Source organism: Alligator sinensis, unplaced genomic scaffold (genome assembly GCF_000455745.1).
Source record: "Alligator sinensis unplaced genomic scaffold, ASM45574v1 scaffold730_1, whole genome shotgun sequence".
Taxonomy (NCBI): domain Eukaryota; kingdom Metazoa; phylum Chordata; order Crocodylia; family Alligatoridae; genus Alligator; species Alligator sinensis.
Genome location: NW_005842027.1, coordinates 2,746,320 through 2,772,365, shown reverse-complemented (window position 1 = coordinate 2,772,365; position 26,046 = coordinate 2,746,320). Strand labels below are relative to the sequence as shown.

Below are 26,046 nucleotides of genomic sequence, written 5' to 3'. Positions count from 1 at the left end.
ACTTCTTGCAAGCTGAGCAGGCCTTTGTGCACTCTGAAGCATCATATAAAACAGGTCAATAATCTCTAAGACAAATTGTGCTCAGGGCTGTATCTTTATGACAGAGATGAGCATATAATGATCAGAATCAAGTACAGTGCATGTATGGGGCAGAAGATTAGGCTGGGTTGATTTCTGACTACCTAACCACATTTGTAGCACAAAACTTGGTTTTATTTTGAGTTTTCGTAATATCATGCACTGCTACCTAGTAGACCTAATTTTTGTTGGCTCTATTTTAATTGCTTAGTTAGTTTCTAACAATACATTTAGTTTTATGTCAATCTTCAGTGAAAGCAGAAACAGTTCTATTTCACTGTAATCTGCACTGTCACCATTTACTTGCAAGGAGACAGATCCATGGTGGCCCATTTCCTCATCCACTTGCTTCTCAAGTCTTCCTGAGGATATGTTTACACCTCAGTCTCCAGTATGTTTGAGGCTAGTGATAGACATTCAAACAGCCCAAAGTGGAATCAATCATCTAAGTTATGCAGTTTTCTGTTACACGGTTTTTCTGTAAGTGGCGTAGTTTAGATTGGTAATGAACAGAACACACATTTGCCCTTTGGTTGGGGGAAGAGGGTGGCAAATTTTAGACTGTGTTCTGTCATTTTTAAACCAGTTTGTGCATGCCAAAATTCTGTTCTGTTCTGGATATAGACCAGTTTTGTGTGCCAAACTTCTGTTCTGTTACAGGTATAGACCAGTTCCGATCACTTACACCAGTAAAAGGATAATGTCTGTACTTGGCCTGAGAGTGGTTGTAGTGGACTTCCCCCAAAGTTTTACTGCCTCATCTCCAGGAATGGCACATGCGAGTGAGAGTCAGTATGCGGGATGCACTAGAGAACATGTGCTTCTAGCAAAAACAGAGAGGTGATGCAGACATACCCTGAATCTCAGCTTTCCTCAAGTTGCCTTCTCCACTTTAGATGTCATAGATGGATAAAGCTCATTCTGGCCCAGGAGCCAAGCTTTCTGACTCAGCTGAGTTTTAATTTTGGTTTAAGTTATCTTAGTGCTTCCTTAGTTAAACAGGTTAATGTCCTTTGGGCCTGATCCTCATTGGCTTCTTTTCATTCTTTTTTTTCTTTAGTGATCTTGTCCTTTTTGTTCTCACATTCTCAAAATGTAATATTGGACATTTGAATCAGTCATCATGAATATCACATCTTTGACTAAAAAAAGGGTAGTGACTAGAACAAATAAGTGGAAACTTGCTGATAATCAGAGAAAACTTGGATCCCTGAATAAAAAAATCCATAATTTTTGGATGAAAAAGTAACCCAAAATTCACATTGTTCCAGGATTAAAATGAAACACCACTACTATATAGATATCTATATAATAGTAGTATTTCATTTTAATCACAGGAAAATGTGGATTTTGGGTTACTTTTTTAATCCAAAATTTGGGGATATTTTATCAGTGAAAACCAGAATCCATGCTGATATTCCATAAAAGTCTCATGTTACCAGTGAGGAACTCATATTCTGTGTTACTCAGCACCTACAAATCTCTGAGCAACCCACAGTGTCTTTGCTGGGAAGAGTTTGCCTAACATTGCAGCTAGTTGGGGTTTTTTGGGGAGGGAGAGGGTTGAGGGGGTGTTTTTTGTTTTGTTTTTGTTATTTATCATTATTCTTCTTTGAACTTTAACTGAACTGTGAAGATTAAGAACCTATAAAAAGTTTCAATAACTACCCTCCAAGGATTTGACTTACCCATTGGATGTGCTATTTATAGTGTCCATTAGTGCAAATGTGTCTGTCCTTTTGCAGCAGTCATTTACAGCAAAAACACTGTTCTGCTGCTGAACAGCCTGCGCTTCCTGTGTCACCAAAAATATCCATCAAAGGAGTGCTATGGAGTGAGCCTTACTTGATAAAATCCCCAGAGGCAGTTGCTTTTTTTTAAATTTGTTTTGGAGCTGTCTGAAATTTAAATTGTCAGTATTTGAGCAGGCTCTCTCTTTCTTTTTTCTCTCCAGCATGTTTATTATGTCTGGGAAATGAGATTAGGATAAGAACTGAGATGGTGGGATCTGCCTGTAGGGCAGAAGGGTCTGGGGACACCGTTGACCCAGATTAAATGCAAATAAGTGAATCTATAAGAGGGAAGCTAACTGTTATTAAGATTTTGTTTTATGCTTCTAGAGAAAGTCCTATACTGGCTGGGAGATTAATTGGAGGCGACCTAGTAGGTGTTCTTTGTCTTTAGTTTCTGTGCTTCTTCCCAGAATACCAGATATGGACTTATCCAACTGTGTGCTAGGATCTGCATCTCACAAATCAAAAGTCGATCTGTTCTGTTTTTTGGTTAAAATGTTCATGTCCAAATAAATCATGGAAAGATTAAGTCATGCAGGAGCACCCCAAATTAGGCCTGGGTCCAAGCTTCCCCACTCCAGTGAGTCAATTTTAGTTAATTGTACAGTTTTGTAGATGACTCAGTGTTGTTGCTTCTGTCAACAGGACAGTAAATACTGAAAACAGCCAGTTCATGAAAACTGGCAAAAGGTGTTGCATCCTCTTGGGGAAAACTTGCAGCTGGGTTTAACAAACACAAATGGGGAGGAAGCATTTGCTGACATGTGGTGATGAATAAATTTGATGATGATGGTGACGGTTATTTTAAGTGGAGGAAATGTCCTCTGTGACATGCACATCCATGGACTGTTCTCCACACCTACCAAGCTCTTTTCTTGTTCTTCACACCTAATAAGACCTTACAAGTATAGCTCCATATTGGCTTTATCCTTGATAATTTGGAAGAGAAAATGCTGGATAATCAGGACAAGTACAATATAAAATGGACATGCCTTGCTCCTTGCATGCCCAATCTTGAAGGGTACTGCAAAACTCCCAATATGCAGAATTGTTATGGGGGGCTTCCCCAGGTTTCCAGAAAGTCAGGATTGGACACAGACATGAGTGAACTGGGCAGCCACCCAGGGCCCAGACAAAATGGGGGCCCAAAAATGGTAATTTTAAAATTATTATTAGCATTATCTCTGGCAAAGTGGAGCCCGATACTAAAAGTTTGCCCAGGGCCAACATGATTCTCGGTACGGTGCTGCAGAAAGTAGCCAGCATGCTAGAGAGCTGCTACTCCCAATTGCCCACCTGCCAAACATCTCATCTACTTTGGACTTTTTGTACATATATTACTGTGGAAGGAATCCATTGGCTTCAATCAACAATCCATATACTTAGGTCAACAGAAGCAGATATACACAGTTGTCAGCTTTGGGAGATGAGCTATTCTGATAAATGAAATCTATGTGTATTTCAGGAACTGTGCAACTATTTTGGTAACTATTTTAGTGAATCTGGTATTAAATCACTGCTGTTATGTAAGAGGTTTCCAAACAGTATGTTTTGCCTTGTACATACTGAACATGTTGAATACTGAGGAAAAATGAAAGGAAAAGAAATCATTTGAAATGTTCATGAGAACTTTAAGACAACATCAGTTCAAAGCTAGTACATCTGTTAAAGCAGAAATACATATAGGGCATTGACTAATATATGCTCCCTGACAACACACAGCTTAACTGAAGTAAATGCTAAGGGTAAGCTTTCATCTTTGCTGTCATTGATTAACGGATGGTCCATGATATCATCATTAGACACTGACGTATTATAGTATTTAATTTTCAGTTTCTAGCTCTCCTAAGCAACATGGAGATTTATTATTAAATGCTGCAAGTGTGGGCGTTATACAAGAATGGACATCTGTTGTGGTTGTGGTTTCAGTTGTCTTCAGTGTCTATAGAATTGGCCTCGGTCTGAAACTTATTCTTACCCTTCGATCAGATATACCTAGGAAATAAAGTATTAATATAAACTAAATATAGTCCCAAGCAGAAGGATACGCATACTACTGAATAAGGGAATATTGATACATTCACAGAAAAGAAATCCATTTTTTCTGAATTTTAAGGGGAAAATACTATCCAAAGCATGTGTAAAAACACGAACAATTCAATGCATTAGCTGTCAAAAACCCATTGTTCAGCTTATTGTTGTAACTGTGTTTGTAAAATACCATGATTGAAGAATCATATGTGAAAAAGCTTCTTTCTAGACATTTAATAAGCAATCATTTTAAAATTCTGTAGTTGCTGCAAGTTCTAGCAGTTGCTGCATATTTCCCATACCAACAATGAGAAACAATATTTGATAATGACGTCTTATGTCATCCTCATTCTGAGCAGTAATAGTCAACATAAATTTTACATATTTAGATTTTGGGTTTTTTTCCAGAAGTGCTCAGCACCTGGAAACTTTCACTGATATACTTAGATCTTTGGAAAATCTCCATCTTAAAAGTTTTGTCTCATGGTTTGAAAAAATATTTGAAAGAAAATGAACTTAACAAATGAATAAATCTGACTGTGTAATCTTTGCTTTAGTTGTGTTCTCTTTTAATAATATGATTGTATTTGTTCTGTTCATTTTGCTGCTACCACAGAAGAAGTTTCTGCAAGAATAGTCCAAGTAGTAACAGCTGAAGCTGTAGCAGTCCTGAAAGGTGAACAGGAGAAAGAAGCCCAGCACAAAGACCAGCCTGGACTGCCTTTAGGTAAAGCAGGGCATTTGCAAGAGAGAGAGGTATCTGTGTGTGTGTGTGTGTGTGTGTGTGTGTGTGTGTGTGTGTGTCACAGTATATAACAATGTCCAAACTGAACTCTGGGAAAGCATCCAATAGCATCATCGGTTTTCTCCAATCTGTGCAGCAGCACCTGTCCTTGCTGGTTCTTTATCTGCTCAGCCAGCTAGAGATTTCTGTTGCCCAGAGGCTCAGGCTCCTCTCTGAAATATTTCTTGTGCCCTAGATCATGTGGCTCAGGGAACAATGGTGTTTTATGGGTCCCAATGCCTCTGGGGAGGAAAGGGTTAACCCCTGCCAAGTTCTGGGTCTTGACAGTCTTGGGAGGAAGGGTGGGGCTACATTTTCCTCCTCCCCCCCAATTCTTTATTATTCTTTGAGGGTGCTTCCATGTTTCTACAAGGAGGTGACTATTGCCTGAAATAGCGCTCTGGAGTATTTTAAAACCATTCTGACAACACTTTTCCCACCTTTGGCCCAACTCAATAATTCTCCTCCAGAATACAGCCACTATCGTACAGCCAAGGAGGACAGAATGCAGTCCTTAACTGACGACAGGCTTATAGCCCAGGATCTTCTGCTTTTATGTGGCTGAAGTCTGGTTGAATAAAGGGGAGTTCCCCCCTTTCCAATGTAGTCCATTCCTGTATCTCTGGGAGAACCTGAAGTAGCAGAAATTAACTATGTATTTTTTTTAATGAAAAGTAGAACTATTTTAAATGTCTTTGAGGTGTTCTAAAAGTATTCGAATTCTCTTTCCTTTTGAGTGATACAGTCTTTAATTACATGATCACATGTTCTTTTTTTCAATGGGAGTCCTGATTTCTTAGGTGAAGAGAAGATGGACACTTCATGGAAATGAGTCAGGACTGATTACAGAATTAGGTTCTTGAATATATAGAATCACTGAATCATAGAAAACTAGGGTTGGAAGGGGTGTTAGGAAGTCATCTAGTCTAACCCTCCACTCAAAGCAGGACCCTCTTGTAACAGGGGGCCTTCTCGGGGCCGATTTAACTGTGGCCCACCCACCTGTTTCTGGGCTAAGTGCCCACCTTCTCATCTGCCACGCCTTGTTGTTTATTGATTAATAGATGTTAATAAGCGGGAGGCTACCCATTTCCTGCTCCAAGGCCAGGGGGCGCTATCTGCGGCTCCATTCCTCTCCTCCGCCGCAGCCCAAGCCTCGCTGATGGCATCTAGATGTTATCATCATCACCGGCCCCCACACTGGGCCCCAGAATCCTCCTAATTGAACCCTTCCTGAATTCCTCTCCTCAGGCGGTCTTATCTGCCTTCATACCAGGCAGCATAGCTCCCTGAACCACTTCCCCTTCGGGTGTGGTCCCCCCGGGACCTTTGGCTACTAGCCCTGGCCCACCGCCAGGCCAGTCGGGACCCCAGGCGCGCAGCTCTTGGGTGTCCCTCACTGTGGGCCCCACCCCCGGCCCTTCAACCCTTCCGGTCCTGGCCCCAGCATGGGCCAGTCAGGGGAAGTCCAGACAGGTTTGAGTCTATGGCCTTTTCTCTCTCTCTGGGGTCTACCCTTCAGACCCTACAAAGGGGTAACCCACCCAGTTGTGGGGACTAGGGGTTAAGGCGCCCTGACCCGCCTTTCACCGGGGTGGTCACTGGCCTGGCATTTCCTGGGGGCTCCCGCGCCACTGGGAGCCCCACCAGGCCACCCATTCCCGGCAGGGTGCAGTTTTAGGTTGTACCCAGGACCAGAAGCCTCCTGACCATCCCCTACAGCTCCTCCCTCACCTCCAGATGATACCAGCAGCCCTCCGGCCAGGCAGTGTTGTTGCCTGGCCTCCAGTATCAGAACTGCCCTGTTTATATGGGCAGCCCCTGATTCAAAATGGCTGGCCACGTAGCTGCCAGCTCCAGGCCCTTACAGTGGCAGCACCAACCGGGTCCTGCCACACCTCCCCAACCAGATCATCCCAGCCAGGGCTTTGTCTAGCCGTGTCATAAAAACCTCCAAGGATGGAGATTCCACCACGTCTCTGGGTAATCTGTTCCAGTGCTTCGCTAGCATCCTAATGAGAGAGTTTTTCCTAATATCCAGCTTATACCTCCCTTGCTGCAACTTGAGACTGTTGCTCCTTGTTCTATCATCTGTCACCACTGAGAACAGTCTAGCTCCATCCTCTTTTGAACCACCTTTCAGGTAATTCAAAGCCTTTGCTGCATTTGCTGTGAAAGACAGAAGTATATATTGAATGGTGCAAGTCATTGCAAGAACAGAAGAAATATCGTTTCATGGTTTTGGCACTTGAATGCTACTCTGTGCCTCTGCCACAGAGCTCCTGTGGGATGCTAGGAGAGACACTGCAGAAAATCTTCACAGGTGCCCACTGAAATGGTCAGCATGTTCAGTGCCCAGAGTGAGACATTTTGGGGTGCTAAGCACCAAGACAGGAACTGAAGTCAATTGGTGCTGTACATTTAACATATAATTCCTATTAAAACACTTTCAATTTGCATCCAAAATTCATGGACACCTGTGAGCACTTCAGTTGGTAATCCAATTTCCTCATACACAAAGCGGGGATAGTAATAACATCCCCACTTGCAAAGGTGTTGCAAAGATAATTTTTTTCATGTGTGTGAAATACTCAGACACTAAAATGCTGGGTGCATGAAAAAATACCATGAGGAAATTAATAATTATGTATTCAGTGCAGGCTTTGGAAACTGTGCAGTGAGGAAGGGCAAGGCATACACTTTGAAAAAGAAGTATTGAATAATTGCCCATTCAGTAAGCACCCCCCACCCTCTACACTGAACAAGGTAGGATTTCTGTGAATAAATATTACATGAACATGTCATTTAAGACTGTATCATAATACATATACAGAAGGAGGGTTGAATTAAGATTGTACAGACAATCTTCTCACATTTCCTAATTTCTTAGTACTTAGTATGGTTTGCAAACACAACTTTTTTTCTAGCATACGTTTTCTATATGTAAATCCTTATATTTAGAATTTAAGGAACGGTGTCTTATAGAAACCTTACAGCCAAATTTCCAATGAAACTCTGAAAGGGTGACAGAAAATTTGCAAATTCATCATATTTACATTTCCGTTGCCTACATCTGTGTGCATATATATGCAAGGGCTGCAGCCTCCTGATAATTTAGATTTCAAAGTTTATTTACTTCACAGTTGAGTTTATTTGAATTTTATTCAACAGAGACTTAAGGCCCAACAGTGCTTCTTTCACAGAGGTCCATGTTTTCATGAAAGCCCCTGATTCAGCAAAACAATTTCAATATATTTAACTTTAGGCATATACTTAAGGTCTTTGTTGAAGTAGGTCCTAAAGGATAGCAGAACTGAGAATGTGGTGAGGGTGTGAAGACATTCTTGAACATACTGTGAGAAACAAATATCTGTTAGCAAAAATTTGATCTGTGAACCTCAGTGACAGTTATTCAACTGCAAAGATAGCTGTATAAACTATTCTTTGATTGAAGCGCCATAGGGGGTGGCGGGATTACAGAGTACGAAAGGCCCAATTCAAGCCCCAGTGAAGTCAATGGAAAGGAAATCAATTGACTTCACTGGGTTTGGGAGCAAGCTGTAAATCACAAGTAGAGTACCATTTACCTGCTAGAGTTATATACAACACTGCCCTATTGAAGGACATTTTTAAAATAAAGCTCTGTAAAAACCAACCTGATAGATCCTAGTACCGACTGAAGAAATACTTGCTCAAAACTAGTTCTGTGAAATATGTTTATGAAAGCAGTGAAGAAATCAAGGGGAATATGTTTTAAAAATAACTTATTTATGGCTTAATTCTGTTCCCACTGAAGTCATTTAAAAATCTTCTCCTGACGTCAGTGGGAGTATAAAGATATTGACTAGGAATTAATCTAAAATTTGAGCAGATTAAGCATCTGAATAGCACCTTCACGTGATGATTTTGTATTCCCTGTTGATGCCTTCTTGCCTCTAGTGGTGCCACCAGCTGGTAGCTTTTATATTACAACAAGGAGCATGTTGAATTAAGCAGAAACAAACAAAAAAACGAATAAAATGTATCCAGGCTTTAACGATGAAAAACCCAGCAATATCTTAGTTCTCTAGGTACACAAAGGTAGACTAAGTCTGGGATTTGGCACCTGTTTGTCCTTTTAACAGATGAGAAAACAACCTAAAAATACCTCTTGTTTAAATATTTTGCTGTTGTTTTCTGAACCAAAGTTCCTCCAGAAACAATATTGATCAATGTAGCAGACGGAACATACGCAGAAAGGATGACTGATCATTTTATACGTGACGTTATTTGGTCGTAAATATGACTATCATTCTGAGCATAATGAATGCGTGTTTTAAATAAATGTTCTCCTTTTATTATAGGTTTAAAAGATAAATTGAAAGGGGACTATATCTGAAAATCCATTAGGTACAACTCTCCATTAAATTATTCTCCAGTCTGGCCAGAAAACTGCAGCTTGTACTTGGCATCTAGTGTTCTCCCAGAAATTAATTGCTGTATCTCATTGTCTCATTTCCATTGTTCAATCTTTAGCAGTTGAAGAATCAGCTAATCTGCCTCCTTCCCCACCTCCATCACCAGCCTCAGAACAGACTGGAACATTGGATGAAGGTAAGGGTCCCTTGGACAGTGTAGTGTATATCTATGAGGAAGGGGGACAGATGTTAAGCTGACAGGTTGGGAGAGTTAGTGAATGGGGGGGATACTTCTTGCCAGTAGCATCTTAGTGGACTAAGTGACCACTGTCAATAAGTTGCCACTTGCAAACTGACTGTAACACATAAATGAGGTACATATGCATCCACCGAGGTATGCAGGAGTGCATGTTGGATCAAAAAATAAATACATACATATAAAAATGTGAAAATAATGTTGATACCTGTTAATGGATGTTATAAGCCAAGACAAAAGTGAGATTTCCCCAGGGTGGTCACCCAGGCTTACTATTAGTAATTATGCTCTGTTAAAAACTGTTTTGCTGAAAATTAATCAGCATTAATGTTTTTTCAATACTATCAAATCCATGAAAGCAAGGAGGTTCTGATTTAGACTGTTTCCTTTTGCATTCCATCTTTAACATACACTTCTGTACATAGATGTAGTATTGGGGGATTCTGTTCTGTGGGTGCACAGGTGAACTTTTAGCCTTAAAGTAAATTCTGTGTGCTGATTTGCACAGTAATATTCAACATTATGAACCCATAATCTTTACATTCATCTCTCTTTAAAATCTTGGTTAAGCAAAAGACTTAAGCCAATGCTTAACATTAAGCAAGTGCTTAAGCCCCAATGAAATCACATGCTTAAGGTTAAGCATGCATGGATGTGCTTTGCTGAATAGGAATGACCTGTAAATGCATGGTACTTCTATTAAAATTATCACGGGAAGAGTAGCTAAATACAGCAGAATCCTACCTTACACATCTGAGAAAAGAATTTGGACCTAGCATTTTCAATTATCACCCTGAACTGAAGTCAGCCATTTGATAGTCATTTGTCTTTATATGTCAACTTCCTTCTTGGCTCTTCTGAAATTACTTAAACTTGTCATGGGAATAAGATATTACTGTCTACATGCATTTAGTCTATATACATTTTAATCTATGTTGTTTAATACGATAGGAAATGTATAGCTTTTACTTGATTCATTAATATGTGCTTGCTCTCAGTCAATCAGGACATACTCTAATTTGTACCTGACCTCTAAACATTTGGGATTAATCCAGCAAAGATCACATTATTTGGTCATTTGTACTGAAAATACTTACTGGATATGTTCAGTACAAGCAGCAGTGTGTAAATGTTGATTTTCTGAATGTTGTTGTTATAACATTCTTGGTATTGAGCAGATATTACAGTGGTAATTCAGCCCATCTCCTAAAGGTAATGGGAAGCCAGTACTATATAAACAAAGATTTTAGGGCAGCCAGGGAAGTTCTGATTCTTGCACTGCTCCTTCTCATCAGTGTATGTGGCTATGTTTTTGCTCAACAGTGTGACTTTATATCAAATATATTTCAAAATCCTTTATCTTGGGTTTAGAATGAGCTTTCTGGACTATTTTCATTAACAGTATTATTGCTTGTTACTTTTGGAGGGTTTTTTTTTTTTTATAAAGTAACTTAATTGATTAATTGACAGAATGGAAATGTGGCACAGCAGAGAACAACTCTAGGTTGTTTGACCTAATGGACTGAGCCATTCCTAGTGATGCAAGAGGCACAGCAAGTTCCTTAACAGTATTGTGTTTCTTTTTCCTCATTTGTAAAGCTGAATTAACATAATGATCATTACTTACCTACCTCACAGGGGTGTTGTGAGGATTAACAGGTCAATGTTTGTATAATGCTTGGAAGAGATGTTATGCTACATGTTTGCTATGTATTCTTTTTTCTTTAAAGGTTGATTTTAAAATGTCACTATGGCTTTTGATCCACATTTTCAGTCTGAGAACAGACTTCACTAGACTGTTCATAGACTCCTAAAATACAGGGTGTTTTGGAAACATTGACAAAAATCTTACTTGGTGATTCCTCAGTATTGGTGATTACTGAATTCCAAAGTGCTGTGAATTTCTCTTTTATGTTTGGCTTTCAGGGTGTGGGTCATAGTAGGGTAAGATGGAAAACAAAGGAAATTTTTGCAAAAGCTTTCATCCAAAACATCCCTAGGCTTTTTGGGGGAAGGGGAGTTGTTAAAATCTGACATTTTTCAACCAGCTCTTGTCAATATCCTTTTGCTTCTCTTATACATTAAGCACTTGTCTGTTTGACTGGAGTGAAGCCTTATTTTTTACAACTACTTTGAAATGTTGACTATCAGACTCAGTATTGCCTTATGCTGCTAGCATGATTAAGTTAAATTCTGCTGCATTTACTCAAGCAAAAATCTCATTAACTTCCATAGGAACGTTTCCCTAAGTGAAGACTGCAGGATTTCATACAACATCTATAGTATCTGTTTAAACCCTCAACCCCCATGTTCCCTAATTACATATCCCAATATCCAGTAATGGGTGCATCTACATGTGCAATTTAATGCGCACTAACCTATTTTACCACACATTAAAGCATCACAAAAATTGCTCTTTAGCCTAATGCACATTAAAATAGGCTAATGCACATTTTTCCAGTACCTCACAATGGAGGTACTAGATTTAATGCACCTGATCTAAAATGCATTAATTGAACATGTAGACATACCCATTTATACCCTAATATGCCATTCTGTGTCTGTTCTGTGAAATGGCATTTATAGAATTTCATCCAGTTCTGCAATTGTATATAAAAAAGGCAAACCCATTTGGTATGTATAATACCTTAAGGTTTCCTTTTTTCCCCTCTGCCCTTTAATATTTTCCCAGTGCTCTTGTCAGTGGGGTGTGTATGTCTGTGCATAGCATGTCTTTGAATCTGAAAGAGATTTCCTTCAGTCATAATGGGGAGGAAATCACTATGTTGTAGATATGACAAAGGTGGATGTGGTCAGCCATGCAGCAAACACAAATTAAAAAAAAAAAAGCAAAGGGAGAGAATTTGGGTCAAATATATTTTAGGAGTAAAAAGAGTCGGTGGATGTAGGTTTCATTCTTTCATACAACCACAGACAGATATTCAGATGAGTGGGTTGCTTTTCACTGCCCTGGAAGGTAAGCTAACTAATTTGCCTCACTGAAATTAATTCATTCATTGCAATTTTTTTCCTGTGGTTTATATTTTAGGGAAATTAAATTTACCCAAGCACTATCTAATGCTTTTATCAAATGGATTTGGACAAGCATTGCTGGTGCTGCTTTGTACTGCCAATATCACATTTTTGTGCTTGGTACCTCCTTTGATTGGCTATTAACTGCCTCATATAAAAATGAATCTAGAATGCTACCGGACAAAAAGAATGTCCTTGATAAAATAGTTTGCAGTTTAAAGTGTGTATTTCTATAACCAAAAACTGTTTTACAAATTAAAAAGAACTGAGGGTTATGAGTGAAGAATTATTTTCAATGAAACATCACTTTGGAAAGACGTTTTCAAAAAGTCTCTGGAATCAAAAACTGAATAACCCTGTAAGTAAAAATATTTTATCTTAGACTTGAAAATGTATTGCCTTTTTACTTGAGCCTAAGAGAAAACAAGATATCTCTTAAAGGGTACTAAAACAATAGGGGAAAGGTTTGTTATAGAGAAAAGGTTAAAACAAAAGCATAGTAGCATTTGAAGACTTTATTGCCCATCTTAAGAAATTATCTCATGATCAATTTTTTAAAAATCTTTTGTAAAGCAGTTATAAGTAAAACAAGATTGAAAACAATGTAAGAAACACTGAACAGTGATAAAACTGGAGCAAGAAAATAATATGGATGAACCCAGACCACTTCTCTGTTACCCCTTTCAAGTCCTGTAGTATTTCAGATTTAAGAAACTATAAGCAGAGATTCTAAGATTTCTTTGTTTCAGAAAAAGAGATTAATTTGCCCTATCATCATCACACTGATCCATGTTCATTCAGGATACCTTCCCTCCCATTCAGAATTATTGAAAAATAATCTTAGGGAAGTGTTTAGTTTCATAGATTTTCATCAGGTCTCTGCGTTGGCTTGATTGCCTCTTGTGGGATTTTTGCCAGTGATTTTAAGAAGAGCTGTAGACTGTAGTAGGCCCTAAGCTGTTTAATGGCAATATGGTATTACATTTACTTGACCAAAGTTTGGGTGACAAAAGAGGAAGCAAAGCAAATGAACAAACAAGAGGAGAGGATAATTTAAAAAAGTGCCAGAACAGGGGAAAATGGGAAACTAAAGACAGTTCAGAGTATTAGTGGCCTTATATTGGTTAGATCCAATTTTAATGAAGATACAGCTTAAACAGAGAATAAAAATAAGCATATGCATATTAATTAGTAGTTAATTTGCAATTAGGACTTATTGGAAACATTGTTATGTTTTTAGCTTCATTTAGTAAAAGCTTTTGCTACTTAACCATGCAATAGAGTATAAAAAAAACTGGTCTACCTCAAAATTTTCACTCTACAGTCTTGAATTACAGTTCTGGATAAATTGCCTATCTGCAGATGTACCCAGTTAGCACTTTTAGAAACTTAGTTTCTAAAACTTAGGTAAGAAGTCCTCTTTCCTCTAACAGGCTGGCCAGCTGCTGGAGGCTTTTCTATGGCTTTAAAACTTAGAACATCCATGATTAATTTATTTTAAAAGTGAATACAGTTGATACTTCTTTGGATTCATGCACATTTTATAAATTTTAATTATTTGCTTGATATGTCTTACCCGTACTTTTTAGTTAATTACATTTTATTTGTATGTCATTATTAATGTGTATCTACATATATGTTTTTGATTACATGATTTTGGTAGGACTGGATCTTCAAACCATTCTTAGTTCCCAGAATACCTCTGTAAGCACTGTTGGAAAAGCTTACATTTGCCTGTATTCTGTCTGTCTTATTAGTCATATGAGCAGCTAAGTAGAAGTCAGCACCACCCTGTAACCAAACAGAACATTTGGCTGAGATTTTTACATAAGAGAGAGTAAGGGAGTCAAGTAACCAACTCTCACTGAAATTCAGTGAGAGGTGTGCTGCCAACTAATTCAGGCCCCTTTGAAATCCACCCCAGCCTTTTATTTTCCATTTCATCAATAATCACATAAATCAGGGGGTGCCAGTCTACATCCCATAAAGAGGTTGGATCCAGCCCAAGGGAGCCTGGGGGATTTGTGGCACACTGCCGTACCATGCTACCCATACCCTCCTCAACACTACTCTTCATGCCCCCCGTTCTGCTACTCTCATTCCTGTACTTATCATCAATTTAGAATTTGTCCCTCTCCATTGCTATTAGAAATGGGGACTGGTAGTAGGGGTAAGCGCAGGCAATTTGGGGGCTCCAGGGGAGGAGATTTGGAGATCCAGGTCATTGAGCAGATCAGGTCGCAAGTAATGGCCCATGGTGGCAAAAGGTTGCCAACTTGTGACACAACACGTTCAGAATATTCCTTCTACCTAATTCCTATCCCTGCAATGGCATTGTTTTACCAGTTTCTCAAAATCAGTGTTTTGATACAAGCAAAAGTAATAGCGAACCACTATTTGATCATTTCCCTTTTTAGAGTTAAAAAATATAAATTTAAAATAACTCAAAAATGTAATTGCCAAACAGATACAAATCTATTAATTCCATGCTTCTTGTTTGGCTTTGTGCCTTTATAATACTTGAAATGTTTTGACATCACCATATGTCATAGTAATGACATTATGTTTAATGTAATTAATAATCTGAGTTCTTTTCATACCCATTAATGGTGGTTTAGGCCCCCCCTTCAGGGAAGCAGTTTTAAGCATCTGCTTAAATCCTTGCTTCTTAAGGAATGCAATCAAACACATGCTTGACTTTAATTTGACTTCAGTACAGACTTAAACAACTGCGTATATTTAAGCACATGCTTTACCTACTCTCCTGATGTGATGCATTCTTGAATAGGAACTTTAAATGATATCATAAAAATGAACTTGAAGTATGGAGTAAACTCATCAGTTTAGCATTTAAATAAATATGCAGTGCACTGAATAGTATCTGTTCATCAGCTGTATCTCCTGCCGTAATATGAACAAGCTTTTGAAAAGGCGTTGGACATCTATGTTATGTATTTCTAAAAGTCTAAAATCCCCATTAGTTCCATGTTTCTGACACCTCAGGGTTGAGCTCCACTTATTGTGGCATTCTCTTTCTCTCACTCTCTTTCTAACTCTTTCTTGCTCTACCATCATCTTTTGAAGATAAGAACAGGGGAATGGAAAGGATCTCCTGGGCCAGCAAGTTCAGTGCCATGCATTCAAAGGTACTCAAGTTACCTTGCATGGAATTAACATCCATGCTTCAGAAAAGCAGCTTTCCAAGCATATTAAGGGTTTGGAACCACAACAACACATTTTCACTAGAGTAACCTCTACTGGTTTTTTGCAATAATGTAAATTATATGGGAGTCTTGATAGAAGAGACAACCAGTTATTCCAGGGTTGTTGTTCACAGTAGGTACTATTACAGTGTCAATACTGAGAGGTGGAGTAGCAGGTCTAAGGCAAATGGCTATCTTGGGATTGGTCTAGATACAAAAGCAGCATAATTTCACCCTGATTTTTTTCCATGGTAACTCTGCACTAAAAATAAGTAAATTACACTGGTGTAGGGCATAACATCTAATAACGTCTAATATATGTTTTCAAGATGTAAAGTTTGATTGCACTGATGTAAACATGTCACAGGTCCAAGCTGTAACATTGCTACCGTCACAGATGATGCTTCTGTCATTTGAAACAATGTTATCTTGAAAAGTTGATTTTTCAGAAGGCTGTTCAGGTTTTTTTCCTCAAAGGTAGGCACTTTCAAAAGAAGCAACCCCTAGAATTGGATAGGCATCTTTCACCATATTCATTTTTACTTTTCCTTGGTGGCGTTAAAACAGAAATAAAATGGATCCATCTGAGTATAACATGCTAGGGTATGTAAAAAAACAAAACAACCCACCATCAGAAGTACTTTGCCAGTATTGTGGTATCTAACATGCTCATAATAAAGTATTAGCGGGAAATAAATTCAGAAGAATAATTTGGAAAATAATGCATAATATTTTACTGCGTTGTTTCATAGATTTCATAGACATTAGGGCTGGAAGGGACCTCAGAAGATCATCGAGTCCAGCCCCCCTCCCCTAGGGCAAGAAGGCAGCTAGTGTCAAAGGATCCCAGCAGGATAAGCATCCAAATGTTTCTTAAAAGAGTCCAGAGTAGATGCTTGCACCTGCTCTGGAGGGAGTTTATTCCACGCCTTGGGTGCTCGGACAGTAAAGTTGTTTTTCCTTATGTCCAGCCTAAAACTGTCTTGGAGGAGTTTGTGACTATATGACTTGTCTTGATTTTTTTTACATCCATGGCTTGTCCTTTAGAAGAAAATCTGTTAAAATGATCCTTTTCAAGAAAAAGCATTCAATAGATTGCATCTACCTTCTGCCTGATTTCAGGTTAACACAACTAATCACCTCTGTATTTCTATGTATGTATCTCCTTGTTGATGTTACATAGTGCAGATAATCATACATTATATTATGGCCCACTACTAACATAACACAGTAGGTGAGAGAACCTTGAAACTAGATGATCTTTCAACATCAAAATATTGTAGATGGGAATTAATGGTACCATGATCAATTAATAGCTTTTTAGTCTATTATAGTTGAATAACCATGAATGGATTCACATAATATATTTCTCTGCCAGTAGGAAGATATAAATGTCATTTTATTATGATTCAGTTACTATAATTTTGCTACAGAATGCAAAAGGTACCTCATTTAAAGCAACAGGGGCCATATTCTCATTGGGTCGTGTTGAATGAACATTGCATTACTAATTGATTAAATTATTTCATGCAAAAGAGATTCTTCAACTACAATGAGTTAGGCTTTCCACATATTAAAAGTATGAGCATAGAAATGAATATACCTGGCTGCAAAATACAATAGAAAAAGAAAGATTAACCTGGGAATGCAGAAACAGACTAGTTGAGACCTTCGTCCCCGGTCCTGCCAGTCCTTAGGCAGGAAAGCAAGATTTACAGATTTATGGCCTACAGTCTAAGTGAAGTTCAAGTGCCATGACAAATTCTGTCTTTATTATATATTTTTATTACATAAAATACATTCCCAAAAAATATTCCAGAATTTAAAACGTATGTCATTAAGTTATTAGCCCAGCTGAAGTCGAAGAAGAAGATCAGGATCTTAAACCAACTGACTGAGATTGTAATGTCTGAGTTACAAGTTAAAAGTTGCAACTCCATTTAATCTTTTTGGTTATGGTGATTTATACTAATGAAACCCACACATAGATGAAAATGGTTATAGAAGAGGTAAGTGATAGTATTAAACAAGAACAACAATTAAAATAATTTGCTTCTTTCCAAATTGTATAATATCACTCTCTTTTTATATTTATTTAAAGCAGAAAAACTGTCAACCTTCTTAAACAATGAAGCGTTAGCCTGGCACACTTTTTTACATAATGTTACCTATCCCATCTACGTTTATCTGCACTATAACATGCAGGGACATTTCTCTCCCATTTTTACCCTATGTGGTTGAAGCTGCATAGTATGTATTGAGACAGCTGCAACACTAAAGAATATGATGACATTTAAAAACATGGTGAGCAACATGTAAACTCTCTAGTAAGCCAAGTCAGTATTAGAATGTCACAATGTCATAAATAGAAACAGGTTGCCTCCCCATTATAAAATATTTGATTTGCGAGATACAAATTTGGGCCAATATGTAAAAAATAAAATTAGTTCCTTTTTACTTTTTAATTGGTGTGTCTATATGTGCACAGTTACTGTGCAGTAACTATGGTGACTGATGCCAACTGCGCACTTAGTTATTGCGCAGTAAGACACATGTAGATGCCTTACTGCACTGTAACAGTGTGTGTGTGGATTGACTTAGAAGTAACTTTATTCCCAAGTCGGTGCGCACACAGCATTACTGCGCTGTAACGCATATACTTGTAGATGCTAGTCTAATAACTGGTTACTGTGCAGTAAGTTACTGTGCAGTAAATGCACATGTAGACATGCCCAATAAATAGTCTTTTGAATGGCATTAGTCTACAGTGCTGTGGGGCAGATCAGCCATTTGATGATCCAGACATACAGCAAATTAATGAAAATAAGGAACATGTGAGTGTATTCTTTAATATGCAAAACAATTTTTAAAATATATTTGATAGTTGCTGGGCCCAATTTTGGTTGCAACAGAAAGCCCAGATGTAGCTGAGAGCAAAATGTGGTCCAAGTTGTGAACTTATTGTGAGGTAGTCTGGAATAACCAAAAACTCACACAAATAAAGGAAGTATAATTACCTACCTCTTGCCAAAGAAGCTTCTGTTTTGCATTTGAAAATCCTGGGTTCACAGACAGAACAGCATATCCTATCATTTCTTCCTTGGCTCAGCTCAGATATTTGTGCCCTGCCCTGCTTATTGCTCAGCATTCACAAGCGAACTGGGACTTTTTTTTAAATTCTGGAAGCAGGGGCAGAATCCAGCCTTATACAGTAGCTACATTTTTAACCTCTTTTCTTGAGACAATTTAGAACCCCTCCCCATAACTCCTCATAGAAGCTAAAATGTAGTTTCCTAAAAAAGTTTGATCTACATTTCACTCACATTTTTAACCTCTTATAGGCAGAGCCAAATTGGCAGTACCAAAACAACCAAAAACTTGCTGCTAATGGAACAGTGCCTCTGAGAGGGCTAAAACTGTAATTTTGCCTGAGCTGGAAAGGGAAGGCAAGTAAATTGAGGAGTAGGCTCTGTTCCTGCTCCATGTGGCCATGCCTGGAATTTTTTTTCCTGGATTCTGCCTTTCCAAAAAAAGGTGCAGGTCTTAAATGGGGTGGTGTAGTATGCAAGAAAATATGGCACATATTTGGCACAAAATAATCTTGGGGTGGGAGGAGGGCCACTCTCCCTTCTATGTCAGATTATATTTTCTTATGTCACCCGGGTAACACTTCATTATTAGAGTTAACATTTAGCAGCTGTACTGTTTCTGCAGTGAGATGCTCAGGTACACAGATCTGGATGGCTTCAGATGTTGACTGTGCTTAAAATTCACTTTCTAACCTTGTCTGACTTTCTAACCCAGTCATTTGAATTTGAGAGTGAAATGTAGATCAAGCTTTTTTAGGAAACTACATTTTAGCTTCTATGAGGAGTTATGGGGAGAGGTTCTAAACTGTCTCAAGAAAAGAAAAAATGAAGGAATTATTTTTGCAGTTTTTGTGGTAGAGGAAAAGTCAACAGGTTATTTACAGTTATAGACACCAACTGAAAGAGGATACTCCGTAAATGTAGGATTTATCATGTATCTAGTTGTCATACTCAGAGGATGGGCTTAATATCTTGTATTTAGCAGTGCCATAACTTAGCTCATGTTCAGTGTGCACCATAACTGACAGACGATCTCAGATCACATCTGATCCATTAGGTAGATTTGTTCGTTGGCCATTTTTATTTCAGCTGTGTTATTTTGTAGACAACAATAATAGAAACTGAAGATGTTCCTCTTGTCAACAACAGAACCATCTTTGTGATGATACACACAGAAAAAGAGTGTAGAAAAAGAGTAGCAGATGTTTAAAATAGATATTTATAAAGCTTCTATCCAAGTATGATAGATTGATTTTTAAATGAAAACAGCTTCTAGATTCTAAATTTCCAAGTGTTTCAACTGTTTCAAGGGTTTTTCGTTGTAGCCATGTTGGTCTAAGGACATAAGTAGGCAAGGTTCTTTGGGTAGATGTTCTGAGACTCCATTTCATTCCTTGAAGTCTCAGAACAGCAGAGATTCCCTGTGCTTGAAGGAGGGTGATTGCATCCGAAAGCTTGCAAAGACCTTTTTTCCAACTATTCAGTTGGTCTAATAAAAGGTATCATATCTACCCAACTGTTTTGAAGGAATCATACAACTTGGCCATGGGGTACTAAGTCTATTTCCTAAATCAGTCCCTGTGTATAATGTTATTTGGAATCAGTGCAAGTCTGGTGTACAACCCTTAAAAGTTTAGGGCCAGATCTGATTCTATGTATTACGGACAGATGTGATCCAGTTCTACCCTGCTTGAGTCCCTGGAAAAAAGTTTATGCCCCCACTTTTTATAACACTCTGTCATCTTTGCCTCAAGACAAAATCAGAAAAAGCAGCAAGGAGGAGGAGGATTCATCCACCTTTCTCATTAACTGTTTTTCAGGCATTTGAGCAGGATGGAATAGTATCATGCTTAGGTGCCTGTGTTCACTTATATGTCTAATGGGTAGAATAGGATCTTGCCCTTAAAGTTTAATTTTGATTTCACTGACATTTACAATGATTGTGTTCTGCAGTGGTGATTACTAAGGGATACAATAAACATTTACCCAGTAAATTACATATACGTAAATTTCATGTCTTCAATTCTGCATTGCCTTGGCATGGCTGATTGAATCCATTCTGTGGTATGGCATAGTGCCTAGACATGTCAGTGCATGTGTCCATCCTGTCTTGTCTTACTTTGTCTGTCTGTCTGTCCTGCTGTTTCTACCTGTGTGTGTGTGTCTGTTTGTAGATGAAGGGGCTGAGGATAAGGTGGGGCCTCTACACAGCTGCCTGCACTATGGGCCTACTGCCAGCGGGGAGAGGCGTAAGCACCTAGCCCCCTCCATTTCAGTGTCTGTGCCTGATGATGACCCCTGCCATTCAGACGAGGAGTACTATGAGCATCCTTTGTTCAGCTCTGAGTGGAATGACTCTAATACACTCCCCAGTGCCACAGTGCAGAGTGCAGAGGCCTTGTTAAGCCATGTAAAAGGTGAATTAAACATGGTCCCATTTTGTTCCTCCTCCCCTCCACCCTGCCAAATGATTTTCATCCCATTATACATGCCTGGTGCAACTTCTTTGGGTCTTTTATTTTTTCCACACAGCAGTGAAGTCCCTCTAGAATCCACATACCCCCGAATGAGGCAGGGGCCTGAGAGTCAAATGCTGTGGTGCAGTAAATGAATTTATAGTTATTGTGCCTCTCATACTGGCATTTGCTTTAGTCCATAGTTTGTCATAAAATGACCTTGGTTGTTGCAGTGAACAAGCACCTCATTAAAAGGAAGAAAAGATGTTCCTTCTTAACATTCGAGATAGGGTGACCATACATCCTGCACTGGCTAGGACAGTCCTAGATTTTGGAAGCTGGTCCTGGCTGGCCAGTGAAAATTAAAATGAGCATCCCAGGGGCAGAGTGTGGGGAGGGGAGGCAGAATGACAGAAGCCGTGAAATAGGAAGCTCTAGGAGACAGCAAAATTGCCCTAATAGGTTATCTCCATTAGTGGAATGGCCATTAAAAGGGGATTGTTAACACCTGTGAAGAAAACAATGGGTCATTAATTGACTCCTTAGCTGCCTAAACAATAATACCAGTGATGCCCCGCCCCCACCTTTGCCTGCAGCAGCAGACATTGGGGGGACAGGGAAGCAGTGTCCTGTATTTCATATTGTCCCATATGGTGATCCTAATTAGAGAAAGTGTGGAAAATAGGGTACCTGAGTTAAGCCATGTGTTGGTGCGACAGAGGTAAAGACACCCACCCACTGGGAAAGCCACAGAAAACAACTAAGTAGTTTTGTAGGGCAGAAGAGGCCAGATTTATCGACAAACTTAAGAAATGGTATTTCAAGGATTCATTTGGTCTGTGGTGTCCTTGCCAATGTTCCATGCATGGCCAGCAACCTTTACCTGATCACAAATGATACAGATATTTAAGAAAGTTTATTGCAGTTGTCTGCATCCCATCTCATATTAGTTTGACTCCCTCATTAGCTATTTAGGCATCTTATTTTACCAGGGTAGTGGGAAAAGAATGGAATGAATTTGTGGAGTCTTTTTTTCCTAATCCAAATGGTTATTAGATTGCTGGATTCCTATCCTAGACAAAAGTGAACTATGTCACGCTTAATACTACTTTGCTAAGTTAACCTGCAGTTTAAGCCAGATATGAAGAATGGTGATAAAATTCAGAAGAAGTTTATGTCACAAGAGAATACAGAAGAGTATACTGAGAACTAATGAGGTTATTTAAGTAAAGTATTGCACAGGAGAATGTATTCTGATATTGCAGCAACAGTGGAAACAATTAAAAGAGGCCCATGCTGTTAATCCAAGATTGCTAACAGTATCAGGACTCCTATCAAAGCTATTGCAAACCAGGTGCTTCACAAACCTTGTCATAACTTAACTTGCCATACCTAAAATGGGTGCAAGATATTCATACCTACACCTAAAACACCTCTTCTAGATAGCTTAAACTATGAAGGGCAACCTTATACAAAGCTGTACATTGCCCACTGGTGGAAGAAATAGATTCCAGAACACTATCTGTAAGAGAGAGGGGGTAATAAACTGACTCATGAGCGAAGAAGCAGGCTTTGTAAAATATCTTTTTCTACTGACTGTCTTGTGAGTAAAAACAGGATTAGGAAAAATCATTATTTTGGCTTAATAGAGTTAATCATACAAGTAAGTATTGGTAAGACAATCATTAGGATTCCATCGTGAAATAGTACAGGACATATTTAACAGCTGAGGATTATACTGGGCATATCTACACATGATATTAATGTGAAGCAATAAACTCCAGCACAGTGTGCGCCGGAGTTTATTGCTTCTAGGAACATTGTTTACACATGCACTTAGGACAGCAGCACATTGAGCCTGGGCGGCTCTGTCCCAGCTGGCAGGAGGCCTGGGGAGTCAGCCTGCCAGCCTGGAGCTGCTCTACCCCAGGTCAGTGTTCTGTGGAGGGGCTGGCTGGGACACGAGGGTGCTACAATGAGAGACTAGCCAGCAGGCATCCCCTGCACTGTAGCACTCTCATCCTCTAGACAGCCACGTCAGTGTCTGCGCATGCAGTGCTGCAAAGTAAAAACTCTGCAGCAGGATAATAATTATATTTACAAGTACTACCATGCTGCAGTGTTAATTAGTTTACTCCAGTCTAGTAGCCCTGCATGTGTAGACGTGAGGTGTTTGCTTCAGATCTAATTAATCAACTCCACATTAAAGCCTCTCATATAGATGTACCCACTGTGTCCTATAGCTTCAAAAAAAAGGGGGGTACTATTTTAATTAATATATTATTATTGGATCAGGTAGATAAAAGTGTTTCCTGAAAAGGGTTGAAAAAAATCAAGCCTAAATGTTTTACTGAATATTTTAATCTAAGTGTAGGTAGAAGTGTTTGATCTGTGTGTGCATGTGTGTATTTGTGTAGTTATTTGCATGTTAAAACATGGTATTTGTCCATTCAAGTTGAATATTTTTTTCCTCTGCTGTTACAGTTATGCCCATTAGTGCTGCTATAAGTAAATTTGTATAAATTGCTAGTATCCATTTTTTATGTTTTATTTTGTTTTGGAGACTGTAACACAGCTGTAAAAAAATTGTTCATTTTGTTCATTAGTAAAGCAAAATTCTTCACTTTTGGTAGAATCCTCTTTATTCCCCAGTATAAAAACCTAAAAGAGATTTTTGTGCAAATTATTTTTCTATTTCTTTTCTAACTCTGTGTATCTGAAATATTTGTATGATAGAATTGTAGTAATCCTGAAAGTCATTATGATCAACTATCCTGACATTCATAAACTGAGTTCAACTGATGATAATCTTTGGACCTCACTTTCCACTTTGTTACACCAATTAATGCTTGCATGACATAAAGTTAAAGCTACATCAAAATGGGGTAAAAAAGTGGAGAACTGAACTGTGGTCTTTTCAGATCAAAATTTTAAAATTGGATATATATGAAAAAAAAACATAGAGGGAAACAAAGGTAAATTATTTAAGCAAGTTAAGCTAGATAGTGAACGTTTGTCTTTCAAATGCCCAAATTGTCCTAGGTTATGACATTGGTAGCATAAATTAGGTAAAATCCACCTCTGTTTAAACATCCCTGTAACACTTAGGCTGGCAGATTCACTTATTTACAGAAAAGTTCAACTTTAATGTAACTGAACCAAGCACTCAACTGCACTTTATTTTGCTTGTATTTAGTGAAGGTCTTAAGCATGGACTTCACTTTAAGCACATAAGTGCTTGTGTTGATTTCAGTGAAGCTGCACTTAAGAACCTTGCTGATTCCTGGTCTCTTATTAATCGTGATTGCTGTCAATGGGAATACCCACAGAGCAAGGTGATATTCAATCTGAATATGTCATAGTTTATTTCAATAGGAGCATTGGACAAATCACTCTATGGGCCTTGTCAGACATCAATTTAAATGTGCAGTGGGATCTGGGGTATTTATCCTGGATCCCAAAAATCTTGTGTCTTGATATGCCAGACATTCAAGATCTGACAAGGCAGGATGTGTGATGGTTGCGATCTAGGATAAACTTCTTCATTGTGCACGCAGACCTTTAAAGCCACCAAAACTAGGCTATCTGCTGCAGCTTTAAAGGTCCCCACATGTGGTTTTGGGATACACAGAACAAAACAGCTTTAACACTCCATGTGTTTAAATTAAAGCACAATGCAAACTAGCCACAAAGCTGTTTCACATTAAATTCAAATTGGAACATCTTTGTGACTGGTTTGCCATTTTTATAACATGCTAAATTGATTGAAACGGTGGCATGTTGTGATTTGTCATGTGATTAACACAATAATTATGTGATAAATGCAGCATCTGCTTGGAGCCTTTAGTATTCTGCTTTGGCAAGAGTGAAATAAACGCTATGCTTGATGATAATATAATTACATTAGCACTGTACCGGAATAGGTGACATTACCCTATTTTAGAAATTTAAATGATCAAATATTGTTATTGTACATTTTGGCCTATCAGGCTACATTTTACGGGGGGAAAAATGACACCCCCCCCCCTTTAAATTCCTGATCTAATGTACAGAACTTAAAGTACCTAGATAGCATCATTACACATTGCTCAGCTGAAGGAGAAAAGCTGTGCACCCATTTGCCACAGGCAGCTCAAGTAGTCTTGTGAATCTACTAATGATCAGCCCTATAAAAGTTTTTTCAGGATAATTTTCCAAATTAGATTCCTTGCTGACAGTCTGTAATATCCTCAAGGTCAGTGAAAGGAGTTTTTCCCTGAAGGGCCTTCATGTATTAGAGAAACCGGTATGTTTATAAAAAATGTAGTGCACATTGTGAGCACATTGATATATCAGTCTTTTCACAGCTGTCTATCACTCAGCACCATCTCCACTTCCAATGAGTTTTCAACATTTATTTTGATCTTCAGTTATCTCCAGATGGAAAACAATAGCTCTGTAAGACATTTTCAGCTCTCGCTTTAAACATTTGTCAAGAAGGGAAATGATGCTGTTAAACATTCCAGTGTATGCCGTGCCATTTGGCAGCCAGAGAATAACATATCCTTTCTTGTTCTAAGATAAGCTCACTCACTCATACCTCCAGTACTTGAAATGGGATGGAGGCTAAAGCATCTACCTGAGAAGTTAAAAACCTAACCTCTACATAGAGCTGAAAGTGTTATGGAAGAATAGTCCTGTTGAGCTTTGAATTTTGTATTGTCTGTTGGTGTTGATATCACCTCCTTTTTCCACCCCTCAAAGAAGAAGAAACAGTATACAGTCCAATGGCCGAGGAAAAGAAACCAGCAGCCCTTCCTGGAAAGGAACTGGGGAAAGAGCATAGGCCTGCTGAGACTTCAGACCAGGCAAAGGGCCTCAGTGAGGGCCGGCTGGATTCTGGGTCGGAGGCCAAAGTGTATCATGAAGACAGAGTGCTAAGTGCTG

At 38.7% G+C, this 26,046-nt stretch overlaps 1 protein-coding gene across 1 annotated transcript in view; it reads left to right on the top strand.

Annotated features, from left to right (window-relative positions):
• MAP2 (microtubule associated protein 2) overlaps positions 1 to 26,046 on the top strand; it is a 109,792-nt gene that overhangs the window by 32,844 nt on the left and 50,902 nt on the right. The window contains 5 exon segments of the mRNA XM_025202495.1: positions 4,519 to 4,629; positions 9,202 to 9,279; positions 20,839 to 21,081; positions 25,867 to 26,044; position 26,046. The exon segment at position 26,046 is cut by the window's right edge and continues 64 nt beyond it. Of these exon segments, the coding sequence (XP_025058280.1) occupies positions 4,519 to 4,629; positions 9,202 to 9,279; positions 20,839 to 21,081; positions 25,867 to 26,044; position 26,046 (611 nt within the window).